The sequence below is a fragment of the Triturus cristatus genome, chromosome 2_1, assembly GCF_964204655.1.
Source record: "Triturus cristatus chromosome 2_1, aTriCri1.1, whole genome shotgun sequence".
NCBI lineage: Eukaryota > Metazoa > Chordata > Amphibia > Caudata > Salamandridae > Triturus > Triturus cristatus.
Genome location: NC_140581.1, coordinates 762,160,656 through 762,183,854, shown reverse-complemented (window position 1 = coordinate 762,183,854; position 23,199 = coordinate 762,160,656). Strand labels below are relative to the sequence as shown.

The following is a 23,199-nucleotide window of genomic DNA, read 5'->3' as shown; positions in this document are numbered from 1 at the left end:
GTACCGACCCACCTTTAGTCCAGCAGCATACCCCACAGGCTGAGGTGCAATGTTTGACTGTCCAGCTTCTCCCGTTACAACTGCCATTCCAAAGACCTCCTGAAAAGCATCACGAATAGCAGCAACTTTCACTTCTTTGTTAGAGGTCACCACAATGTCCAGCTCACCACCTGACCCTAAAAAACAAAAACACAAACGTATTGATTTGATACTAAAGAGGAACATTAGAAGCAGCTATTAACATGCTGAATAACGTCAACACAAGCTGTTCTACAGTGCTTCGATACCCCAAGTTGGGTGCATGTGCTACACGGAAAAATAGTGTGATCCTTATGTAAACTGAGATTTCGGTTGCAAGGATATTATAATGTGTGGCAATATGAAGAGAAGTAAACAAGCGTGGACATTTGATTCCAATATCGAACATATGAAATGACCTTTAAACGAGACACTAGATTTTACCAGAATATTACATTCTTTACTGAAAAGCATTTTAAATGTCTTGAAAAGGTTAATCAGATGAACAAAGAAATATGTAAATATTGACCACTAACACGGTATTTATACATTTCCCCGTTAGAGGTTCAGTTCAGAAAATTATAGGTCGCATATAAATCGATCGTTTTATCTTTGGTTTCATACAATATGTATTAAAAAAAAATAAGCGACCACACCATTACGAGCCCATCAGAGAGCAGTAGACAAACCACTGCATACAGGAATTGCTACATGGGCATATGCCACAATTAAACGTGAGAAAAACAAAATGGCATTGCATAACTCATGCAGCATTTATGTTATAGTCTTTCTTTACTGAGCCCATACTGGTGTGCTCCGTAATAATTATTTTACTGCATCTTGAGGTACATTAGCCTTGGTAAAAAGATTACTTTTTCATTCAGGTTCAAATGATACCCTGAGGGGACTTCCAGACACCTCCTCTTCCCCACCTTTTGTGTCCTCGTAGGGCCATATGATGCTTTTGGGTGATGTGCACGAAAACGTCAGGGTGCGCAATGGCCTAACCTCTGGGGAGGGCAAGGGGGTATAACCGGATCCGAAGAACCTTATTGTAGTCCTCTAGTTTAGTCTTTTCCATATAAAGTTCTTCCACTAAGGACCTCTGCTGAACATTCCTATACATGCCCAATCCTAGGCAATTGCGGATGGAGACCGTGAATGGATATTCTTCTATTTACTAGTAGAAGACAACGTTTCAACGTTAGATCTATACAAAACGAATGAAGTGTAGGCAAAGGTTGGCAGTCATTATTTACTGATAATTTAAAATTCAACAGAGAATCTTTTTAAATCCCTGTGAAAGCAGAATGAAAAGTGTGCAATTGAGAAAGACAAGGCTTTACTTTAATCAAAGCTCAAATAGGAAGATCTTGGTGGATGTTTCAGAGGCTTTGAGTTTGAGAAAGCGGTGAGATGAAAACCCTAACCCAAAACTGTGCTCAGTAAGCCAGAATCCAGCAGAACAAAACTGTTTGACATACTTTTAGAGGGGCTGGTAGAAGAGCCTAGGATAAGAGGGGTGGTAAACTTACTCCAAAGGCTGATATCACAATTAAGGTTATATAGAGGACAGGAGCAGTGAATACCTGAATGGGGAAAACAAAGAGGTTCTACTGCTGACAGAAACAAGCATTTGCAACGCAATAGGTCTCGCAGTAGTAAAAGTTGGAGCTTTTGGTATTGGAAACAGTAATGCAATGTGAGTATGTGTAATGTTTATATTCTGAGAGGCAATGGGAAAGAGGAACAGGTTAAAGTAATGAAAGAGAAAAAAGAAAAATAATGAGGGAAGGATCTTGCTTATCCAGTTGTCCTACATAAAACTGTAGCGTCAGAAATGTTGGAGATACGGTCTACTGATGTAGCCTTGTTTATACGTGCGGTTAGTGGACCTTTTTATCCTGTTGCCATTTGTGTTAATGGGAGCTTTTCGTTATTTTGTGGAGAAAGTGGTGTGGAGAAAGTGGTGTTGCGAAAGCAGTGGTTTTGAATGTTTGTTGGAGAAGTGGCGTTGGTTAGGGCGGGAGCTTGGAGTGTGTACGTAAGCTGCAAAGCTGGAAGAGTGCGCGGCAGAATTAGAGGGCCAGCTACGGAGTTTGCTAAGTTACTGCTGTTGGGCAGCAAGGGCGCACTTGCATGGTGTACGTTTATCGCGGATGGTAAGTATTACGCTAGCTTGGTGAGAAGGGAAGCACTATAGCATGCACGTAGCAGGTAAAAATGAGCAAGTTTGGTAGAAACAATAAGAAACGAGTGTGTGGCCGGTGGCGGGAGAGGCGTGGGGCCTGTATTAATGCGTAGTGGAAGTGCTTTATTTTCGGTGGTTGTGAAAGCGCTGTTGCGAAAGCGATGTTTTGAATTGCTTGCTAAAGAAGTGGTATGGGTTAGGGCGGCGGTTTTATTGTGTAAGTAACATGCAAAGGAGGAAGCTATCGCCAGGAAATTGGAGGGCTGTGCATAGCTGCAATATGATACCCAGTTTGTATTGCTTGTGTTAATGTACAGGTATTTTTATTCCATGGCCAAAGTGGTGTTTCGAAAGCGGTGTTTTTGTATGATTTTGGAGAAGTGTCGTCGGTTATGGCGGGAGCTTGGAGTGTGTACGCAAAGTGCAAAGCTGGAAGAGCTTGCCGGCAGACTGGAGTTTCCGGAGTTACCGTTGTTAGGCAGCAAGGACGCACTTTAAAGGTAGACGTTTATCACGGATGGTAAGTACTACGCTAGATAATAGAATAGGTAGCATTCTGATGCGTGTGAGCTGCAGCTGCGGCTGAGTGGAGCGAATGTTGAGAGTATTGTGTATCTTTTTTAAAAATAGCTATTATATCGACATATATGCTGGTGCTTTTTAAAGATAATTGCGAGGTCAAATTATGTAATATTTACTAACTTTTGCAATGAAATTATTGTTTGCTGGTTAGTGTATAATTTGGTGCTTGAGGAATGTTGTTTGAAGGGGGCATTAGACACTCATATAGAGTGAGAGGAGACGTTGTGAGCCGCTGGTGAGGCTGTTAAGGGCATTGGCAGCGTTGGAGTTAACAGGCAGTGTTTGTAGGGTGACAGGCAGACGTACCAAAGGCGCATTTCAGTCTGCCTGTTTGTCTCGTGTTTGTAATCTGCATGGGGACTTTTATGGAGACTGGTAAAAGCGCAGCATGTGGTATTGGAACCACAACAAGCTGCTTTTAGCGACTGAGGATGCACAATAGATCGTGTGATAGATTAGCTTAAACACATTTTTTAGTAGACAGTAAACACGGCTGTAGGCAGAGTGCCTGGTTTTGGAGAAATCTCTAGGACTTAATTAAGTTACTGTGCCTCCAAACCGTTTCCCTCCTTTTACAGGTTGTGTACGATATATTTAGGAATAATAACATGTAAAATAATACTGGTTTTGTTTGCAGTGGCGTATTGCCGGGTTGCAAAATAATTATGGTAGCGCTGTGGCCACATGGCATTTATTGTATGTATGCTATGTATTTATATGTATTTACATATATTGTTTTTTAGTTGTAGCGTAAAATGTATATAGCGTGCATGTATAGGAGGTTTTTTTTTTTTTTTAGTACTGCAACACAATGAGGGGCGGAAAACAGGATGCGGGTAAAAAGGGAGCAACTGGAGGTAGGATTGAAATTGGTACGGAAAAAAGTTTTACAGTACGCGTGCTTATGTTGTGTTCTTGGACTTGTGGTAAGTAATACAGAATATAAGCCGGTATGTGAGTGCGTGTGAAATTAGGTGTAGTAACTAATATGGAAACAGAAGACGATGTGTCAGTATGGGTAAGGATGTGTGATTGTGGGTGAGGTGAGATAACGAATGTAAAGCAAAAGTCAATGTGGGAATGCAGCCTAAATTAGTATGCGAAGTAGCAAAATTTGGAGTTGTGGCAACAAATATAGAAAAAACAGAACGATGTGTAAATGCAGGAGAAATTAGTATGTGAAATACCGAAAAAAACTATCATAGGGCAAGTATATATTTGTAAAATAATGGGTGAGTGACGCCAGGGAGCCACCGAGCAGGGCATGGGATCACACAATGCAGCAGAGGCGTGGATGCGTTTTTATTCAAAAAAAGTATCAGCGAGCGTGTGCACTTGTGCTGTCCTTTCACTTGTGGTAACGTCCCTGTATGCGTATAAGCAAGAAAGCAGGACACGTGTGGCGTAAGCTGGCGCAGGCATATCTCCTATTTTTGGAGTTGTTCAGCAAGGAAGCACAAGCCGTGGTAACGTGCCGTAAGCTGTCAGGTACATATGTGCAGTCCTCTAGTTGTTCAGCAAGGAAGCAGGAAATGCAGGATAAATTAGCATGTAAAATACCAAATTAACTATCACAGGGCAAGGATATATTTGTAAAATAATAGGTAAAAGACGCCAGGGACACAGCCAGCAGGGCATGTGATCACGCCATGCACTGGAGGCGTGGTTGTGTTTTTTAAAAAAAAGTATCAGAGACATGTTAACAAGGTGTAAGCTGGCGCATGCATATCTCCTGTCTAGTTATGGTAACGTCCTTGTATGCGTACAAGCAAGAAAGCACGAGACATGTTAACGCGGTGTAAGCTGGTGCATGCATATCTCTTGACCTTTTGTTTAGCAAGGAAGCCCACGCCATGGCTGTCGCATGCACATGTGAAGTCCTCTCAGTTGTTCAGCAATGAAGTAGGAGGCGTGTTGATGCGGTGCCAGCCGTACGCGTGCACATCTCCTGTCCTGTAAGGTGTGCTAACGCCACCGTACAAATTCACAACTGCTGTCCTTTGTACGCATGCACATCTCCTGTCCCCCTTACGAACCCAAGTCGACAACAATAGATCTCGCCAAGGTGAGCTGAGCAAGAGCTGCATCGCTAGGCAAGACCTAAAAATGTGGACATAAAAAATTCTTTATCAGGCTAGACCAGCCGAAGAAACTTGGTCCCATCCTTTAAATGAACTGCCCACATTACAAATTCAAATCAGCAGAAGACAAAACAAAGTGGACAGTCGCAAGGCCTTTTATTGGGGTCGCAGGCAGCAGCGGTCCACCCTTAAGGGCAGAGGGGCTGAGGTAAGGTCAGCCTGACAGACACTATTTTCAGGTAAGGCAGCCAGGTGCTAAACAAGAGCAGATGCCTGACTGCCCGAGCTGAACTTTGCCAGGCAGAAAAGGTAATTGATAACCTTGGACCTGGATGCTTCACTTGAATCCAGTGGCACAGTGAGTCCGGCACACACGTCACCACTGTTGAGGTCAGCCAATGAGAGGAGGTGGCAGTCCCAACCCTCCTAGAACTTTAGAGGCTTCCCTCCAGAAATACTTCAGAAGGTAAATGTTTGATGTGTGTGTATGTATGAATGTGTGGGTATATGATAGTGCATGACGTGAATGGGTGTGTGTGTGTGAATGCATAGTTGTGATTGAGTTGTGGACGCCCCACCCTCCCATGCTCTAATTACCGCCAGTCACTGGTCAAAGGGCAGTCAAGAGTTACTCAACATTAACTGTACCAATATTTATTGCTTACTACGGATGGCACAAGGCCAATATTGCTGCACTCCAAATGAATGACAAAGAACTCCCCGTTAGACAGGGTCAAGCTGTCAAAGTCTTAACCCAGGAATGGGTGGCAATGTATATAAGGGTTTATGAAATAGCATTTTTTTGGTAATTTAAGTTTGGGACATTCCAAGAACATTTTGAGGAATTATGCTTTCAGAATGAAATGTGGTCACGTGATTTTTTTTTAATAACTGGAGCAGGCATTTCAAGTAAATTCTGGTTCAAGCAAAAACTTTCTCTTTGCAGGATATTTTCTTTGCAAATCTGTCTCCGCCTGCAAGCAGTGCTGCAGCAACAAATGATGGATGGAATGCAGAATGAACATTCACCCCCAATCAAGAGATCTAGGTTAAATCCAATATCCTTGTGCTCACTATGCCACCCCGTTTGGAGCCAGCCATATGCAAATCAGTCTTGACCCTGCTCCTCATGGGAATAGTCAAGCCAAAACTGCCCAGCCGGGTCCTCCCTGGACCAGAAACAAGCACCCTGGGACCGTTTTCGGGTTACCACCCCATATCAGCTAGGCTAGCTTGAATCCAGTGGCACAGTGAGCAAGGGAACTGCTCCCCGTTCCCCCTTTATAGTTAGTTGAGATAACTATAACTCGCACGCCCGCAATCCTCTCCTCATGACGTCACATATTACATCACTCATGACATGGTCAGTGGCATCACTCATGAAATCACTGATGACATCATCCTTGTGATAGAGTGGCGGTCGCGCGAGTTATAGTTATCTCAACTAACTAGAACGGGGGAATTTCATTGGTTTTTTACGAGTGAAATGTCCACCTAACTATAACATGTGTGAAACCTATGGGTTTTTAAGTGAATTTGCAAGGTTTTTTAAATGCTAATTCCCAACTATAACGTGTGTGAAACCTATGGTTTTTTTCAGTGAATTTGTACGGTTTTTTAAATGCTAAGTTATGTATTTATTATTATATTTTTTATGTATTTATTTTACAATAAACTACGTATTAATTTTTTTTTTTTAATGGTTTTTCACCGTGCGCGCACCTCGCGATTTAAAAAAAAAGTTTTTTTCTGCCTTCGGGGTCCTTCAGGGACCCCCTGACAAAGGCTAGGGGGTCAGGAACTCTCTACCCTGCCCCCTTTTCACGTTCGCCACCTTCCTTTTTCACTCTCGCACTCAAAACAAACAAAATGGCGGCCGACACTTCCTGATTTCGACCGATTCGAACGTTGACTGACATGTAACCATTAATCAGAATTACGCTCGCGCACGTTAGGGTGCGCGGCTATAGATATTTATGTACTTTAACTGCAATTTTCTCAGGAACTACTGAACAGATTGACTCCATATATGCAAAAGGCACATCCCTGACCTGAGGACTACCTCTCTGCCAAATTTCAAGTAATTCTGTTCAGCCGTTCGGGCTGTACCTTCGACTAAAGGTCCTATGAGAAAACGCGTTTTGGGACCCCCCCTTTTTTCTTGGCCCCCGCTTGACGAATCCCCCCCCCCTCGAGACTTTCAGGGTAGGAGCTGCGCGGAGCGCCCCATTAGTTTTGAAAATTTCGCGAGGATTCGTCAACCGGCGCCAAAGTTATTCAAAATAGAATTTTGAGATTTCCTATGGAAAATATATATATATATATATATATATATATATATATATATATATATATATATATATATATGATTCCAAATTCCTGTTATGCCTGGGATCCCCCAAGGAAGCAGGTACGGACCACAGCGTGTTCTTCTTCAAGTGCAGTTTATTGTATTAAAGTAGTCAGCATTTCTTAACCCCTTCCATGCCCATGACGGAACGGTTCCGTCATGAGCATCGGTTGCGCTGTGCTCATGACGGAACCGTTCCGTCATGGCCCCGCCCGCGCTCGAACCCTTCAGCACCGCGGGGGAATTCCCGCCGCGCTGAAGGGGTTAATGTATCAGCATTGCGCGTTTCGACAGTGAAACACTGTCTTGATCACATGACATGCTAACGGCCCAGCTGAATATACATACTGGTGAAAAGACAGTGAAAAAAGACTCATTTTGAAGTCATCCATAGGCGCCTACAATTAAAACAGTGATATTGCCTTATATTATTATCACAAATATTAGCTTTCATATTGTTCACAAATGCAATAATTAATAAATAAATAAATATGTAGACATGAAAAAGTGCAAGAGCAATAAATCATATTAAAACTTCACCAGTTATTTAAAACAGCATAACTGTTGATAAAATATACAAATAGATTATCAAACAAATGTTTGTTAGTGAGAAGCACATTATTCTCTTGTGAGATATAGTTTTAGAGTTTTTATCTCAAATGATAGATACCATGCTTATATGAAATTGGACAATGTTTATCCCCTGTGGGTTTATCATATAAACATATTTTCGATAACTTTCAATCTGAATTTTTGCCTAGTGCTTATACCTTTCAGATATAATCGGTAAATTTTACATTAATGGACAATCCTTACATACGTAAACAACTTATTAGCGGTAACAGCTAGACAAACTAGGCATTGAGACAAAAAGTGTTGTAATAACATTCTTGTCACTAAATATCATTAGCGATTCGCCAGTAAGAAGCGGTAAAATCAGGGGTAAAAAACTGGAGACCAGATAAAAACCCATGACTAAAACCATCTAAAAACCAGGTAAAAAGTCCAATAAGTAAAAACCAAGAAGATATCATAAAACGATATCATGTGAAGATATCAGACAGTAATAAGGAGAAGTAAAAGTAGTCGCAGTCATAATTGTAACAGATAACAAAATATATTCCTATAAAAAATGGTGCATTTCCTCTCCATTGTTTAATCCCTTTGGCATTTTTGAATCCAGAGTCAGTATGTAATATGACTCCAATTGTCTGAGTTTCTTTTCTCGGTTTCCCCCTCTGATAGACTTAGGTACCATATCAATGACAAAATAGCTAAGATCATTTAGATTGTTATTATGAACATGTTTAAAATGTCTCGCTACTGGGTAACTGGGGTCCGCGTTCACTATCGCTCTAAGATGTTGTAAGTTGCGATTGAAAGCCTGCAATTTTGTGCTTCCCACATATCTTAATTTAAAGGTACATTCAAGAACATACACTGCAAATTCAGTACGACAAGTCAATACTTTGGAGATTTTTATGGGGTTAGAGTCAGCTATTCCTATTACTTCACTAGTGTTTATGCCAAATTTGCAGGCTCTGCATGAACTGCACTTAAAAGAAACCTTTTGTGTTCATTAACCAATTAGATGTCGTCATAGTTTCTGGACTAGATCTAACCAAAGCGTCTCTCATAGATGGTGCCCGTCTAAAGGTGATACTAGGTAACTCCGGCACCAGTTGAGACATGGTAAGGTCGGTTTTGACAATGGGCCAATTTTTAAAGATTATCCTTTTAAGTTGTTTTTCATGTTGACTATATGCTGTGATTAGTCTTATGTTGTTACCTGATTCATTCATAGCCTTATTATGACAAACAGTTCTAGTTGTTGCTATATCTAAGGCATTGGCTTTATTCATAGCTGTCAACAGATCTTTCTCTTTGTATGCACGCACGATAAATCTCTGAAATGCCCCATTTTGGCATTCCTTGAGGTCTTGATCTGTATTACATATACGTTTGATCCTCAGGAATTCTCCATATGGGATGCTTTTAATCAGATGGTACGGATGAGAGCTACTAGCATGCATTATTGCATTACCTGCTGTGCTTTTTCTGTGCAATTTAGTATTTATGCAATTATCTGTGATATAGATTTCCACATCTAGAAACTGTACATTCTCCTCACTGATTTCTGCTGTAAACTTGAGATTTAATTCATTGATATTGATATTGTTGACAAATTCATAAGCTGATTCTTTAGTACCTTCCCAGATGACAAACACGTCATCTATGAAACGCCACCATTTTATCACATGAGTCAAACATACTCTTGTGAGTGGTTCTGAGGACACCCCAGCCGACGTGTAAACACGCGTAGCTGGGGGAAAAACATGCCCCTATCGCCACTCCGCGAAGTTGTTGAAACACTTCCTTATTGAAAATAAAGAAATTGTTAGTCAAACATATGTTGATCATATCCAGTATCATTTCATTATGTTGATAAAATACACTAGATTTTTTGGATAGATAATATTTGTTCGCTTTTATACCATCAGTATGACAAATGCTGGTGTATAGAGAGCTTATATCCATAACCAATAGGATGTAATCCTGTTTCCATTCTACAGATTGTAGTTTAGTTATAAAATCACCAGTGTCACGGATATAAGAACATAAAGATTCAACATGCTCTCGGAGAAAAAAAGTCAACATATTTTGACATATTTTCAAGCAGTCCCCTTTGTACTGATATGATGGGTCTTCCTGGTACTGGGGATATTAGTTTATGTACTTTTGGAAGAAAGTATAGTACCGGTGTGATGGGATGGTCATTTTTCAAGAATTCAAACTCGTTTTTACTCAATAAGCCCATTCTTTTCCATTTTGACAGTTCTTTAGATACCAGTTCTTTAACTTTTTTCAAATCATTGAACGTGGCCTTGCTGTAACAGTCCACGTCTCCTTGATGTTTCTTTGCTTCTTCCATGTATAGTTCTCGTGGCCACAGGACTATATTGCCCCCTTTGTCGGATTTATTGATAATTTGGTCTTCTCGTGATTGTAACTTATGCATTAGTTTAGAATATTGTATTTCTTTGTATTTTCTATGTTTTTGTTTCCTTAATGTTTTTTGGTTGAGTTTATTTTAGATCTTCCGTAACACAATCACTAAAAATATCAATCGCGTCCTTAGGCATTAATGGTATGAATGTCGAGGGCGGTCAAAACGGTGTCGGAATACTTAAGTTACTCTGTATACCCATTTCAGACAAGTCCTCTTGTGTCGAATTGTTTGTACGGACTTCTTCTTGAGCTAAAGCATGTAGGGAGCGGAGTAGAGGAATGTCACATACTTGGACCAATTCATTCATTGCATTTGTGGGTTCAGATGTGTTGCTTTTATCGGTCATTTTGTTGAGTTTGAAATGTTTCATAAGTTTCAGTTTTCTAATGAATTTGAAAACATCTATTCGAGTTTGTGGGTATTTGAAATTATTGCCTGGACAAAATGATAAACCCAGTGATAATAGTTGGAGTTCTGCTACTGTTAGTTCAATGTTAGATAGATTGATCACTGTTGTCCGGGGCCGCTTTGCTAATTTCTGTTGTTACCATTTCTTGCCCCTGCCCCCTCTTACTCTTCCTCTGGATTTTTCTCCTTTGTTTTCTCTTGATGTTGTTTTTTCTGCATTTATCTTCTCGGGATCGTGTGAGCGCAGAGTATGGCGGTGATCGTCTATAAGAAACCCCAACTCTTCTGATGGTGTGTAATCTGTCGGTAGTTTCATGAGTTGGTTATTTGAACTGTTTTCATCAGATTCGTAGTTGCTACTCAAAGAGCTTGTATCTGAGCTTGTCATGTCAATCGTATCTTGAGTTGTAGCAGTAGTGCTGCTTATTTTAGTGGTCAGAGCCTGTCTTTTTGCGTTGTCAAACTTTCTCGCGAATGTAAACACCCTCCCTGTTTCATAATCTGTTTTGTCCCTAGTGAATTTCCATATTTTTCTTGTTTTGATTGTTTCTTCATGTTTCACTAGTCTTAAATTGCTTTCTTCCCGACTTTTTTTAATGAGTTCTTTTTGTTCATGAGCATCCAATGCGATATTTAATAGTTCAATTTTCTTGATGATTTCTTGTCTGTCGATCTCTGCATATTTTATTAGGATCGAAACCATATTCATAGATGCTACTAAATTATTATTGGCCCATTCTTTTAACATCAACGGATTAGGATTTTCGAAAGACGGTGCAATCAGTACTCTGAGACCACGTGGTACTCGACCCACTTCTTTATATTTTTCCAGGCTTTTTTTCTCCCACCATTTCGTGAGTTCAGTTTTTAGTTGTTTCTCTAAGTTTTTTTGCATGTTTTTGACATCAGGATTGGTATTTGCAGTGTCTTTCATTTCGCTATGTGTTGTACTTTTCACTGAAAGATTCGAAAACAAGGCATCTGCTGTTGCTTCTCTGGCTCGTAGCGTATCTGCTGATGTAGCCATTTTAGTAATGGTTTGTTAGTTCTTGCCGAATGATACAATATGTTATGGTTATTGGACAAAGGCGCTCGTTATATTAGATACTATATCCTTAGAGCGCGACTGATGTTACGAACATATATATATAAAAAAATAGAACACAGGGGTGTCTCTGCATTCATCAATATCAGCCCATTTTTCATTACACGAATAGTGAATAATATTCTATTCACTAATAGTGTAATAAAAAATGGAGCACACCTAGGACCTTTAGTGGCAACAGTGGTAAGTAAAAAATGGTTTTAAATGTATGTTGTATGCGTGTTTGAAGTGAGAGAGGTCTATGTGAGTGAAAACCAAGTGACAGCTTGTAAGAAAGTGTCTCTTTAGCATGGTTAGCCCCCACTTTTTGACTGATTTGGATGTGGTTTCTAATGTAGTGCCCAGGGTCCCTGCCGAGTAGGTGCCCTGGGTCAGTGCTCCTTCCCTAAAACAAACTTTCAATTGATACTTATACCCCCTGTGAGTTCCTAGTAAGTGGTACCCTGGGTACCTAGGGCCTGAGAGTTGAAGAGGGTCCCTTGGGGCCCCTCTCACTGGAACCACCCTGCATGCCCATGTGAGGGAGAAAACAACAAAGTCGATATGGCACCCTCTCTGGGCTACTATGCCAGCCAACACTGCCTGGCAGCATAGGTAAGTAAACCCACTAGCAGGCCTCACACCCTTAAGGCAGGGTGCACTATACTACAGGTGAGGGCATATCTGAATGAGCGGAAATGCCCCTACAAATACTGGGCACCATTTCCCAATAGTGTAAGTGCCAGTGAAGCCATAGATAGTACATGGGCTGGAAACTCGACAACTCGAGTTCCACAGCACCATGATGGCTTTAATGAATACATTTGTGTTTTGACTAAACTGCTCCTTTCAATAAATCCACACTGATGCCAGTGTGGGATTTATTGTACCATGTAACCAGAGGGCACCTTGGAGGCGCCCCCTGAATCTCTGCCAACCTTGGGGTGGTCTCTGACCAGCTGTAGGCAGCCTGCCACCACCAGACCCTTTTCTGGACCCCTGGGTGGAGAGCCCTCCTCTCAGGGACTAGAAACAATGCACATCCTGGGCAGAGGTGTCATGCCTCCTCCCCCAGGATGAACCAGTGCTTGAAGAGGTAAGCTTCAAAGGCCTGTCGCCACTGTAATGCGACCCACAGTCTCTACTGCTAGCAGAAGGCAACCCTTGGTTTACACCCCACTTAGGGCAGGTAAACCGGTGGGAAAATCCAAAAAGATAGGTGGGCCCACCTCTACCAACCCCACCCCCAAGGGGGGAGGGGGGGGGGGGGGGGGGGGGAAGCAAGGTGAAGCAGACTTTTCAGTCCCCGCCATCTTGAGGATGGGTGACCCCTTCAATCAGGGCCAGGTCTAGGCCCCCTTCCACAGGAGGATGGCATAATAGAGGGTGTAGTCAACCTGGGTGAGATGCCCATTGGCCCTACCTGCTACTCCACTAAAACGCTTCCCAAATGTAGTGTTTAGGTGGCTTCCCCGGACCTGGACCCCAGATCTGTGACAACCTAAGAAAAACGAAGATAGCCTGCGGCAGAAGACAACTGCCTTGGACCCAGCCCTTCCGGCCTGTCTCCTACTTTGATGAAAACTGAGACCTGTCTCGCAACAACGACATCCAAAACCCCTGGGAGGGCTGTTGCCCTCAAAAAGACTCCACTCTCCTGGACAGTAGACCTGTCCAGAAGAAACAGACCCCAAAGACTCCGGATCCCAACTTCAGCACACTCTGCACCAGACGCCCACAGCCCGAGTCTGAGTGGCTAACCAGTGCAGTGAACTCTCCCCGGCGATCCAGTCCTTGTGTCCAACGTAGGCTGACCTCTCCTGCCCTCCATGATGGCACCTGCAGTGTGAATCCAGAGGCTCCCCCCCCAACCGGCTGCGGTAAGAAGATTCTGACTTCTAAAGGCACCCCTGCAACCGAAGCCCAGGGCCCTTTGTGAGCTGAACCGACAGTGCCCCTATGACCCCCCTACATCCCAACTTACCTCTGCTGTCGTTGGTCTTTCTATTATAAACTCCAGTGCCACGCCGGCAGCATCTTTACAGTCAAGAAAACCCTTTTTGAAAAGCATTGGGCGCCAGATGTCGAATTTGCACCCTGCAACCAGCCTCCCCTGTGCCGCTAGGGGTATTTGTTTGGTGCTGCTTTGTGGCTCCCCCCTGTGCTTACCCTAACCCCCAAAGCCTGGCCCTGCAACCGATTTACCTACCTGCAAGCAGTGTGGCTCTATGCTCCCCCTATCTCCATTGGGTTGAACTCAGATTTTGACCTCTGCGCCTGGCTGCCCCTGTGTCGCTGGTGGTGCAGGTTTGGTACCCACCTGACCCCTGGCCCTTGGTGACCTTTGGCTCCGGAGACTGAAATTGTAAGTTCAATACTCGCATGCTTAACCGCAATATTGTTTTCCCCGTAGGTTAACACTGGACAGTGTGAAAATGTTTCTAAGTGTCGATTTTTTAAAGTGAAAAGTATTTTTAATTATAAACGTACTTACCTTATTACAAAGACCTGGGTCTTTAAATGATGTACAAAGTATCATTTTATAAAATTGGTCTGGATCCCCTTCTTGAGTCGTGTGTCTTTTATTGATCATGTGTGTGCAATAGATGTCTTACACTCTTGTGTTACGCCTAAGGCTGCTTGTCCACACTACCACTAATAGAGCACTTTGGGTTTTGCATTGAGCCCTGTACACTTTTGGGGAACCCCTGGACTCTGCACATGGTATTACCACCTAGTGACAATATCATACAGAGCCAGCTTCCTACTTTGGAGGTGCAGTGGTTGGGTACAAGGCGTTGACATTTGTTGCAACCCTTGATTAATAATCGATTTTACTGAGAAAATCCAAAACTTGTCTTTAGAATAGATTTTTGATGTTTTCCAAATGGTTTTAAAATAGTGCTAGGACCTTGGTTAAGTCCTCCACTGTTTTAGAAACTTAAAAGTCTTTAAAGCAGTTAGGCCTTAGAAATACTTAAGATATTCTTTTAATTCTCTATTAAGACTTTACTTACTTTAAACACCATGGCTGATTCTGCAGGGACTAGCCAGGTACTCAGCCTTGGTCCCTATGTAAATTTTAAAGTTGTCCAACTTAAGATCTGTGCAAAGCATAGAAACTTGCCATGGGTCGAAAAACCCAATAAAGCCCATCTCCAGCAGTTACTGGCCGAAAATGACAAGGCCCTGGCAAGCAAAACTCCCTCCACTGGGGCAGAAGTAGATGAAGATGATGAAGAGGATGTTGACTCTGTCACTACCCCCTCAGGTAGCAACACTTCTGGTAGTAGTGACCCCAGTAGTGTCCCAGATGAAGCAGATACTGAAGATGCAGATCTTCAGAAAACAGGCAAGGAGAATAGCTCTAGAAGTTAAACTTCTTGCCACAGAAAAAGAAAAGAGTTGAGATGGGCTAAGGACCCATCTCTGGTGGTAGCAAAATCATAAATAGGGAGGCAGATTCTGCAGATTCCAAAATACCCAAAAACATTGCCCCTAAATATTTTGAGGGAGATGAGATCACTAAGTGGTTCATTGCTTTTGAGAGAGCCTGTCTTAGTAGACAGGTCCACAGGAAGCTGTGGAGTGCTATCCTGTGGGAAATGTTCTCAAGAAAGTGAAGGGATAACCTCATGAAGGGTACCCTGATTGAGGGCTTTGGATTCAGCACGGAGGAATATAGGATCAAGTTCATGAAGGCCAAGAAAACCCAAGGCTAATGTTAGGTAGATTTTATAGATTACTCAGTGAAAACACTGGGAGGTTGGTTGAGTGGTAACAATGTAAATGATTATGAAGGGCTGAATAACAGTTATGAAGGAGCACCTTTTAAGTAATTGTCACTAAGAGAAACTACATCAATTCCTGGTAGACCTAGGTCCACTTTCTCCTCAAGAATTGGGTCAAAACAAGGGTTACCAAAACTAACATTGGTGGGGGAGACCAAAAGGAAGAGGCCAAAAAGTGTACCCAAGAGAAAGACCGTAACCCTAAAAATAATCAACAGTCTTCTACAGGCCCCCGAAAACCCACTCAGGAGGGTGGGCCCAGATTCTCTACACAGTCAGAGGGTGGGTACCAGGGCAAGAACTGGGATACCAACAAGGCTTGGTGTCATGACTGTAAGGCAACAGGACACTGAACAGGGAAAATGCCTCGAAACCACCAAGCACAGAGTAGAGCTCTAAGTGAAAGAGAGGAGCTGGATCCTGGAAGAATAGACCAGCCCTCCAAGAGAAAGGGCAAGAAGACTGGGGGACCAGCTTCTACACAGAACCCAAGTCAGAACCCCTCAGATTAGTATTCTCAGAGGAAACTAAACTTGAAGAGAATAGGCCTTACCAGGCACATCTCTTGGGCCCAGTGGGACCCTCTGGGATGGATCTGTGCCAGGGACAAGAAACCTGTCCCACTCTTGAAAGCCCGAGGCAGCAAGCTGCTGCACAGGAAAAGGGTGATATCAGTGGCACCCACAGGTTCTATTGGGAGGATGAATTCCTATACATTGAGGTCAGAGACCTCAAACCTGGTACAACCAGGAGACTGTAATGGCTCAGAGTTTTAGAGAGTTTCTCCTCGCTTTGGCTAATAATATCCCCTTTAATGGTCACCTTGGCCAAGATCAAATTTGGAGTAGGTTAGGCAACCACTCCTACTGGCCAGGGATGTCCCAGAAGCTGAAGGACTTTTGTCAGTCCTGTGTCACCTGCCAAGCCAGTGGCAAGGCAGGAGGCCACCGAAAGGCCCTCTTTATACCACTTCCAGTGGCCGAGGTACCGTTTGAAAGGATAAGGGTAGACCTTGATAGCCCCATGGGACCTCCAACAGCCTCAGGGAACAAATATATTCTGGTGGTACTGGATCATGCCACCAGGTATCCTGAAGCTATTCCCCTAAGGGCTACTACTGCTCCAGTGGTAGAATAAATTCTCCTTGGTGTATCCACGAGGGGTTGGTTTCCCCAAGGAGGTGTCAGACAGCAGTACAAACGTCATGTCTGCAAACCTAAAACACGTGTAATGAGTGTGGAATGTGCTACAGATTCACCAACCCTATCGCCCACAAACCAATGGCCTAGTGAAGAGATTCAATTAAACATTAAAAGGCATGGTTGGTGGGCTCTCTGAATAACTCAGAAGGAGATGGGATGTCCTACTTCCATGCCTGCTTTTTGCCTACAGGGAAGTGCCACAGAAAGGAGTGGGATTTTCACCATTTGAACTTTGGTTTGTGCGCCCTGTAAGAGGTCCTCTAAATCTGGTAAGAGAATGCTGGGAAAACCTCTCAAAGAGCCAAAACAAGACATAGTGGACTATGTGCTTGGCATTCGCTCAAGGATGGCCTATGTGCTTGGCATTCGCTCAAGGATGGCTGAGTACATGGAGAAAGCAAGCTAAAACCTTCAGGCCAGCCAAGAACTTCAAAAGCAGTGGTAGGACCAAAAGGCTGCTCTGATATAATTGAAACCAGGGCATTAGGTATGGGTATTGAAGCCTGTGGCCCCTAGGGCCCTCCAAGACACATGGAGTGGGCCCTACCCTGTCCTTAAAAGAAAAGGGGATGACACCTATCTGGTGGACCTGGGCAGTTGCAAACATCCGAAAAGGGTAATACATGTCAACCGCCTTGAAGCCCTTTTATGACAGAGTTGACATGACCATGCTCATAGTCACAGATAAGGGACAGGTAAATGAGAGTGAACATCTCCCTGATCTCCTCTCCAGCAGTACCCAAGATGGGTATGTTGATGGGAGTGGTCTTTTCAGACACCTTCACTGACCAACAGCAGGCTGACTGCACGCTAGTCCTAAGTCAGTATGCTGAGCTCTTCTCTCTGACCCCTGGTCGGACTAGCTGGTGTACCTATGATGTCGACAGCCTACCAGTCAAAAACAAGCTTTACAGGCAGTTTGACAATGTTAGAGAGAGCATCTAAGCTGAAGTCATCAACATGATGGAACTGGTTGTCACTGAACCCTCAGAGAGCCCCTGGGCCAGCCCTGTTGTCTTAGTCCCCAAACCTCACTCCAAGGGTGAAGAGAAAGAAATTAGGTTGTGTGGACTACAGGCCTTTAATGCTGTGACAAAAACTGACGCACACCCAATCCCGAGAGCAGATGAACTGATTTGACAGGTTAGGGGCAGCCAAATATCTCAGTATCTTTGATCGAAGATCTGGGTACTGGTAGATAGGTCTGACCCCTGTGGAAAAGAAAAATCTGCATTTTCCACTCCAAATGGGCACTTCCAGTTTGTCTTGATGCCCTTTGGATTACAGACTGCCCCTGACACCTTCCAATGGTTGGTGATTAAAGTCCTTGCTGGGCTGGAATCTTTAGTGCAGCTTATCTTGATATTGCTGTCTACAGCTCCACCTGGCAGGATCACCCAAACCAACCTTGGCAAGGTCCTGGAGGCTTTGTTAAGTACAGGCCTCACTATCAAGGCAAGCAAATGCCAGATAGGGCAGGGAAAAGTTGTGTACTTTGGTCATCTGGTAGGTAAAGGCCAAGTTCAGCCACACCAACCCAAGATCAGGACTGTTCAGGACTGGGTAGTTCCAACAACCCAGACCCAAGTTAGGGCATTCCTGGTCTTGAGTGGGTACTAAAGGAGATTTGTGATGGATTATGGGTCCATAGTGACTCCCCTCTCAGAACCTGCCTCCCAGAGGATGCCCATGAAAGTAAACTGGACAATGGACTGTCAACAGGTTTTTGACACTTTGAAGGATGCAATGCGCTCTGTTCCAGTCCTGAAAGCTCCAGACAATACCAAGCAGTTTATTGTGCAGACAGATGCCTCCGAGCATTGGATAGGTGCAGTCATATACGAAACAAATGATGAGACATAACCAACCTGTTGCTTTTATAAAGCAGAAGACTACTCCCTAGAGAACAGCATTGGAATGCCTAGAGAGGGAAGTCTTTGCTGTGGTCTGGGTTCTGAAGAAGTTGAGGCCATACAAGTTTATTACTCACTTCGTAGTTCAGACAGACCACAGGCCTCTCAGGTGGTTACAACGGATGAAAAGTGAGAATACCAAACTGCTAAGGTGGTACATATCCCTACGGGGAATGGACTTCACTGTGTAACACAGAACTGGGACTGCCCATACCAATGCAGATAGCATTTCCAGGTTATTCCCCTCAGAAGATGAAGACTCTACAGGGGAAGGTTAGTTACATCATCTTTCGTTTGGAGGGGTGGGAAAGTGGGGTCATGTGAGAAAGTGCCTCTTTTGCATGGTTAGGGCCCCCACTTTTAGCCTGGTTTTGATATGGTTTCAAATGTAGTGCCCCGGTCCCAGCCAACAAGGTGTCCTGGGCCAGTGCTCCTTCCCTAAACCAAACTCCCAATTGGTACTTCTGACCCCTATAAGTCCCTTGAAGTGGTGCCCTGGATACCTAGGGCCTGAGAGCTAAAGAGGGTCCCTTGGGACCCACCCCCTCTCACTGGAACCATGCCACTGCCGTTGAAGCCTGCATGTCCCTGTGAGGGAGAAAACGACAAACTCGACATGGCACGCTGTCTGGGTGCCATGCCAGACAACACTGCCTGGAAGCACAGCTAAGTCACCCCTCTAGGAGGCCTCACAGTCCTAAGGCAGGGTGCACTATACTACATGTAAGGGCAGATCTGCATGAGCAGATATGCACCTACAATATTGGGCACCATTCCCAATATTGTAAGTGCCAGTGAAGCAATAGAGAATACATGGGCTGGGAACTGTGCAACTGGAGTTCCACAGCGATATGATGGCTTTATTGAATAAAGGTGTGTTTGGTCCAAAACAACTCGTTTCAATAAATCCACACTTGTGCCAGTGTGGGATTTATTGTACCATGTACCCAGAAGGAATCACAGAGGCGCCCCCTGAATCCCTGCTAAACCTGGTGTAGGCTCTGACTGGCTGCTGGCAGCTAGCCACCACCTGACATGTTTCTGGACACCTGTGGAAAGCCCCTGAGCTTTGGGACCAGAAACAATGCACATCCTGGGCAGAGCTGTAATGCCTCCTCCCCCCAGGATAGGTTAATGCTTGAAGAGGAAAGCTTCAAAGGCCAGCCGCCTTGGTAATGCGACCCCCAGCCTCTGCTGCTAGCAGCAGATGGCAACCCCCGCTTTACACCTCTACTTTGGGTGGGAAAATTCAAAAAGATAGGAGGTGGTGTTATATTCCACATAGGTACCCTATATAGGCGCAGGTAACACTGCAACCTTTCACCTATATCCTTCCCTACATTACATACATAACGGTTCATAGGGACTGACCTTTTACCTAGATACGACACGGCATACAGAACGTCCGTTTTTCCATAGTACGAAACTCCTACATTATGCCCGAGGTTTCTTGGAAGCACAGCAGGACTGACAGCAGGACGAACATCTCTTGTATAATATCCATGTATATCGTTCAAGCCCAATATACCTGTTGGTATATATACATCATGTCTTGCTTAGACAGACAGAGGAGACCGTGACTTCCCGGCTGACGCACTGACCAGAGACGCTGAGGTTCCTGAATGCAGACGCTCCAGCTAGCAGTGGTCTATCATCACTCACAGGGTGTCCAACTTGAGACCAGGATGGGGTCCCATATTCTCTCCTTACTCAGGTAATGGGGTTGACTAGACCTTAGAGGGATTCTTGGCATAACGCAAAACACCTACACCGATGCTAAGTACATTTAGGTACATCTAGTTAGGGAGACATCGTAGGAGTACGCACTTTATGTGTTTTATGTACTTGTATATATCCATGATTACTGCAAAATGGTAGAACTGTACCATCCCTTTACTTTCGTAGTACTGCTAACCCTAGATTTCCGCTGCTGTCTAATGGTTGTTACAGCAAATCTATTCTACACTAGCATAACAACTGTTCAATAAATTCTTATTGAAATGCCCAGACTGTATATTCTGTTTATCTCTGAGACAAACTAAGTGAGCACGAGTGACTGAGCGAAAAGTAGAACATTGTTTCCACGATTCTGAGGGATCAGGATAGTCATGTTCTGAGGTTGCCAGAAACTATTCTCTCCCCGATAAGAGGAGATTCTAGTGGCACTGTGAGCTAGCTAATGCAAACATGTTAACATATCCAGTGGGGATGCTCGGAACCAGTCTGCCACCAAACCCACAGTTTAGGTTATCCAAATGCGCAGATCCTGTAAAGGATATACAGGAACTACACAACAGTGTGCCCACCCCTAAGGTGAGGGTAAGCGAGGTGAAGCACACTTCTCAGTCCCTGCCAACTTGGGGATGTGGGGACCCCTCCAATAAGGGGGTCTAATCCCCCTCCCACAGGAAGGCTGCATAATAGAGGGTGTAGTCATCCCCAGGTGAGTTGCCTTTTGGCCCTATCTGCTACCCCCTTAAAACACCCACTAAATTTAGTATTTAGGTGGCTTTCCCAGACCTAGAACCCAGATCTGCGAAGAACTAAGAAAGAAGAAGACACCCTGCAGCAGAAGACAACTGCCTTTGCCCCAGCCCAACCGCCTGTCTCCTGCTTCGACGAAACCTGCAACTTGTCTTGCAACAATGACCTCCAAAGCCCCTGGAAGGACTATTACCTTCAATAAAGATTCCAATCGCCAGAAGACAGCGGACCTGTGCAGAAGAAACAGACCCCAAATACTCCTGATCCAGGCGGATCCGGGACACCAGCCCACTCTACACCAAACTCCCACGGCCCGATTGGATCATCTGTGCAGTGAAGTCTCCCCAGCGATTACCTCTGCTGTCGTTGGGCTTCCTCTTGCAACCTCTGGTGCCACGCCTGCAGCCTCTTTACCACAAAGAAAAGATTTGTTGAAAAGCACGGAGCACGGAATGTCAACTTTGCAACCTGCCGCCCCTTTGCCGCTGGTTGTGTTTGTGTGGTGCTGCTCTGCGTCCCGTCCCCCCGTGCTTAACCTAATCCCACAACTTGGCCCCTGCAACCGATTTACTTACCTGCAAGCGGTGTGGCTCCAGGCTCCCCCTGTCCCAATTGGAAATTGGGTTGAACTCCGATTTTGACCTCTGCACATGGCTGCCCCAGTGCCGCTGGTGGTGCAGGTTTGGTACCTACCTGACCACTGGCCCTTGCTGACTTTGGGCTTCGAAGACTGAAATTGAAAGTTCGATAATCACCTGGTTAACAGCAATATTGTTTTTCCCATAGGATAACATTGGGCTGTGTGAAAAAGTTTCCAAGTGTCGATTTTTTTAAGTGAAAAGTACTTTTAATTAAAAACGGACTTACCTTATTATGAAAATCCTGGTCTTAAAATAAAGTACAAACAAACTATAATTTTATAAAACTGGCTTGGATCTCTTTGAGTCGTGTGTCTTTTACTGATCATGTGTGTGCAATAGATGTCTTACACTCTGTGTTAGGCCTAAGGCTGCTCGTCTACACTACCACTAATAGAGCACTTTGGGTTTTGCATTGAGCCCTGTACACTTTTAGGGAACCCCTGGACTCTGTATACAGTATTGGCAATATATACAGAGCCAGATTCCTACACAGCTAGTGAGGGAGATTGCGGCTCAGCTATTCTATTCTTTGATGCAAGGCAACACTGCACCAAATATGCTGTGCTGCCTTGCGTCAAAAGTAGAGGGAAAAATGTGCCATATCTACAAAAATATGGTGCCTTTTTTTCTCCCCCTGCGCTGGCACACTTTTGGCTTCCATGTGCCAATGCGCACACCCTTGGCCCATAGTACACCGTTATGTGTCTTCTCTGAAGCTGAAAAATAGAAAATAGTAAAAACACAACGACTGCAAACCCACCACATGCCCTGCGTGAGCGTCATGGGACGGCAGAAGAAACTTTCTTTCATTGATGTATATTTTCCCACCCCAGAAGCGTACGTGTTACTTATTTGAGCTGCTAATCTGGCAGCATGAACATGCACCAATATCTATCTAATTAAAAATAATTTAAAGTGATTAAAAGACGGGCCCTTTTATGGAGATGCAGTGTAGCCAGCGGTAAGCGTGAGCAGTAAGGGAAGGGCATAGGAAGGGCTGTTCTCTCCAGCGAGCAGCGCATGAGACTTCTGAGCGCTGTGTGGGTCGCATTTGCACTGGAAAAGGAACAAGCCCGCGAGTGGTGCGCGCGCAAGCGCCACAGTTAGCCATGTGGTTTCAATTATTGCGCCTGTGTCTGGGCACGATAATTAAAACCACATGGCGGAGGTGCACGTAATAGACACCAATAGGCCATGGGCAGAGCAATGCGCCCGCCTTTGGCCAACTGCGTGCTGTCTTTTATAAAAAGACGCAAGCAAAGGCCAATAGCGTGGGCCAAAAGGAAAAGTGTGCGATTCCTAGGTCCGTTTTGAAACCCCCTACAAGAGGTCTCTCGCTGCGAGAGTAGTGCTGTGCACTGCAACGCAAGGCGCAAGACCTTAAAAGGTAATAACCTTAGTAATAAGTCTCCCCAACACTGCATGATTTTTCAATCAAATAAAT

General features: G+C 44.1%; 1 protein-coding gene across 2 annotated transcripts in view; it reads right to left on the bottom strand.

Annotated features, from left to right (window-relative positions):
* PRRC1 (proline rich coiled-coil 1) overlaps nucleotides 1–23,199 on the bottom strand; it is a 191,292-nt gene that overhangs the window by 58,723 nt on the left and 109,370 nt on the right. For both annotated transcript variants that reach the window (XM_085632703.1, XM_085632704.1), the window contains exon 6: nucleotides 13–176. In XM_085632703.1, coding sequence (XP_085488829.1) covers nucleotides 13–176 — 164 coding nt within the window. The remainder of the gene's footprint in view (nucleotides 1–12; nucleotides 177–23,199) is intronic.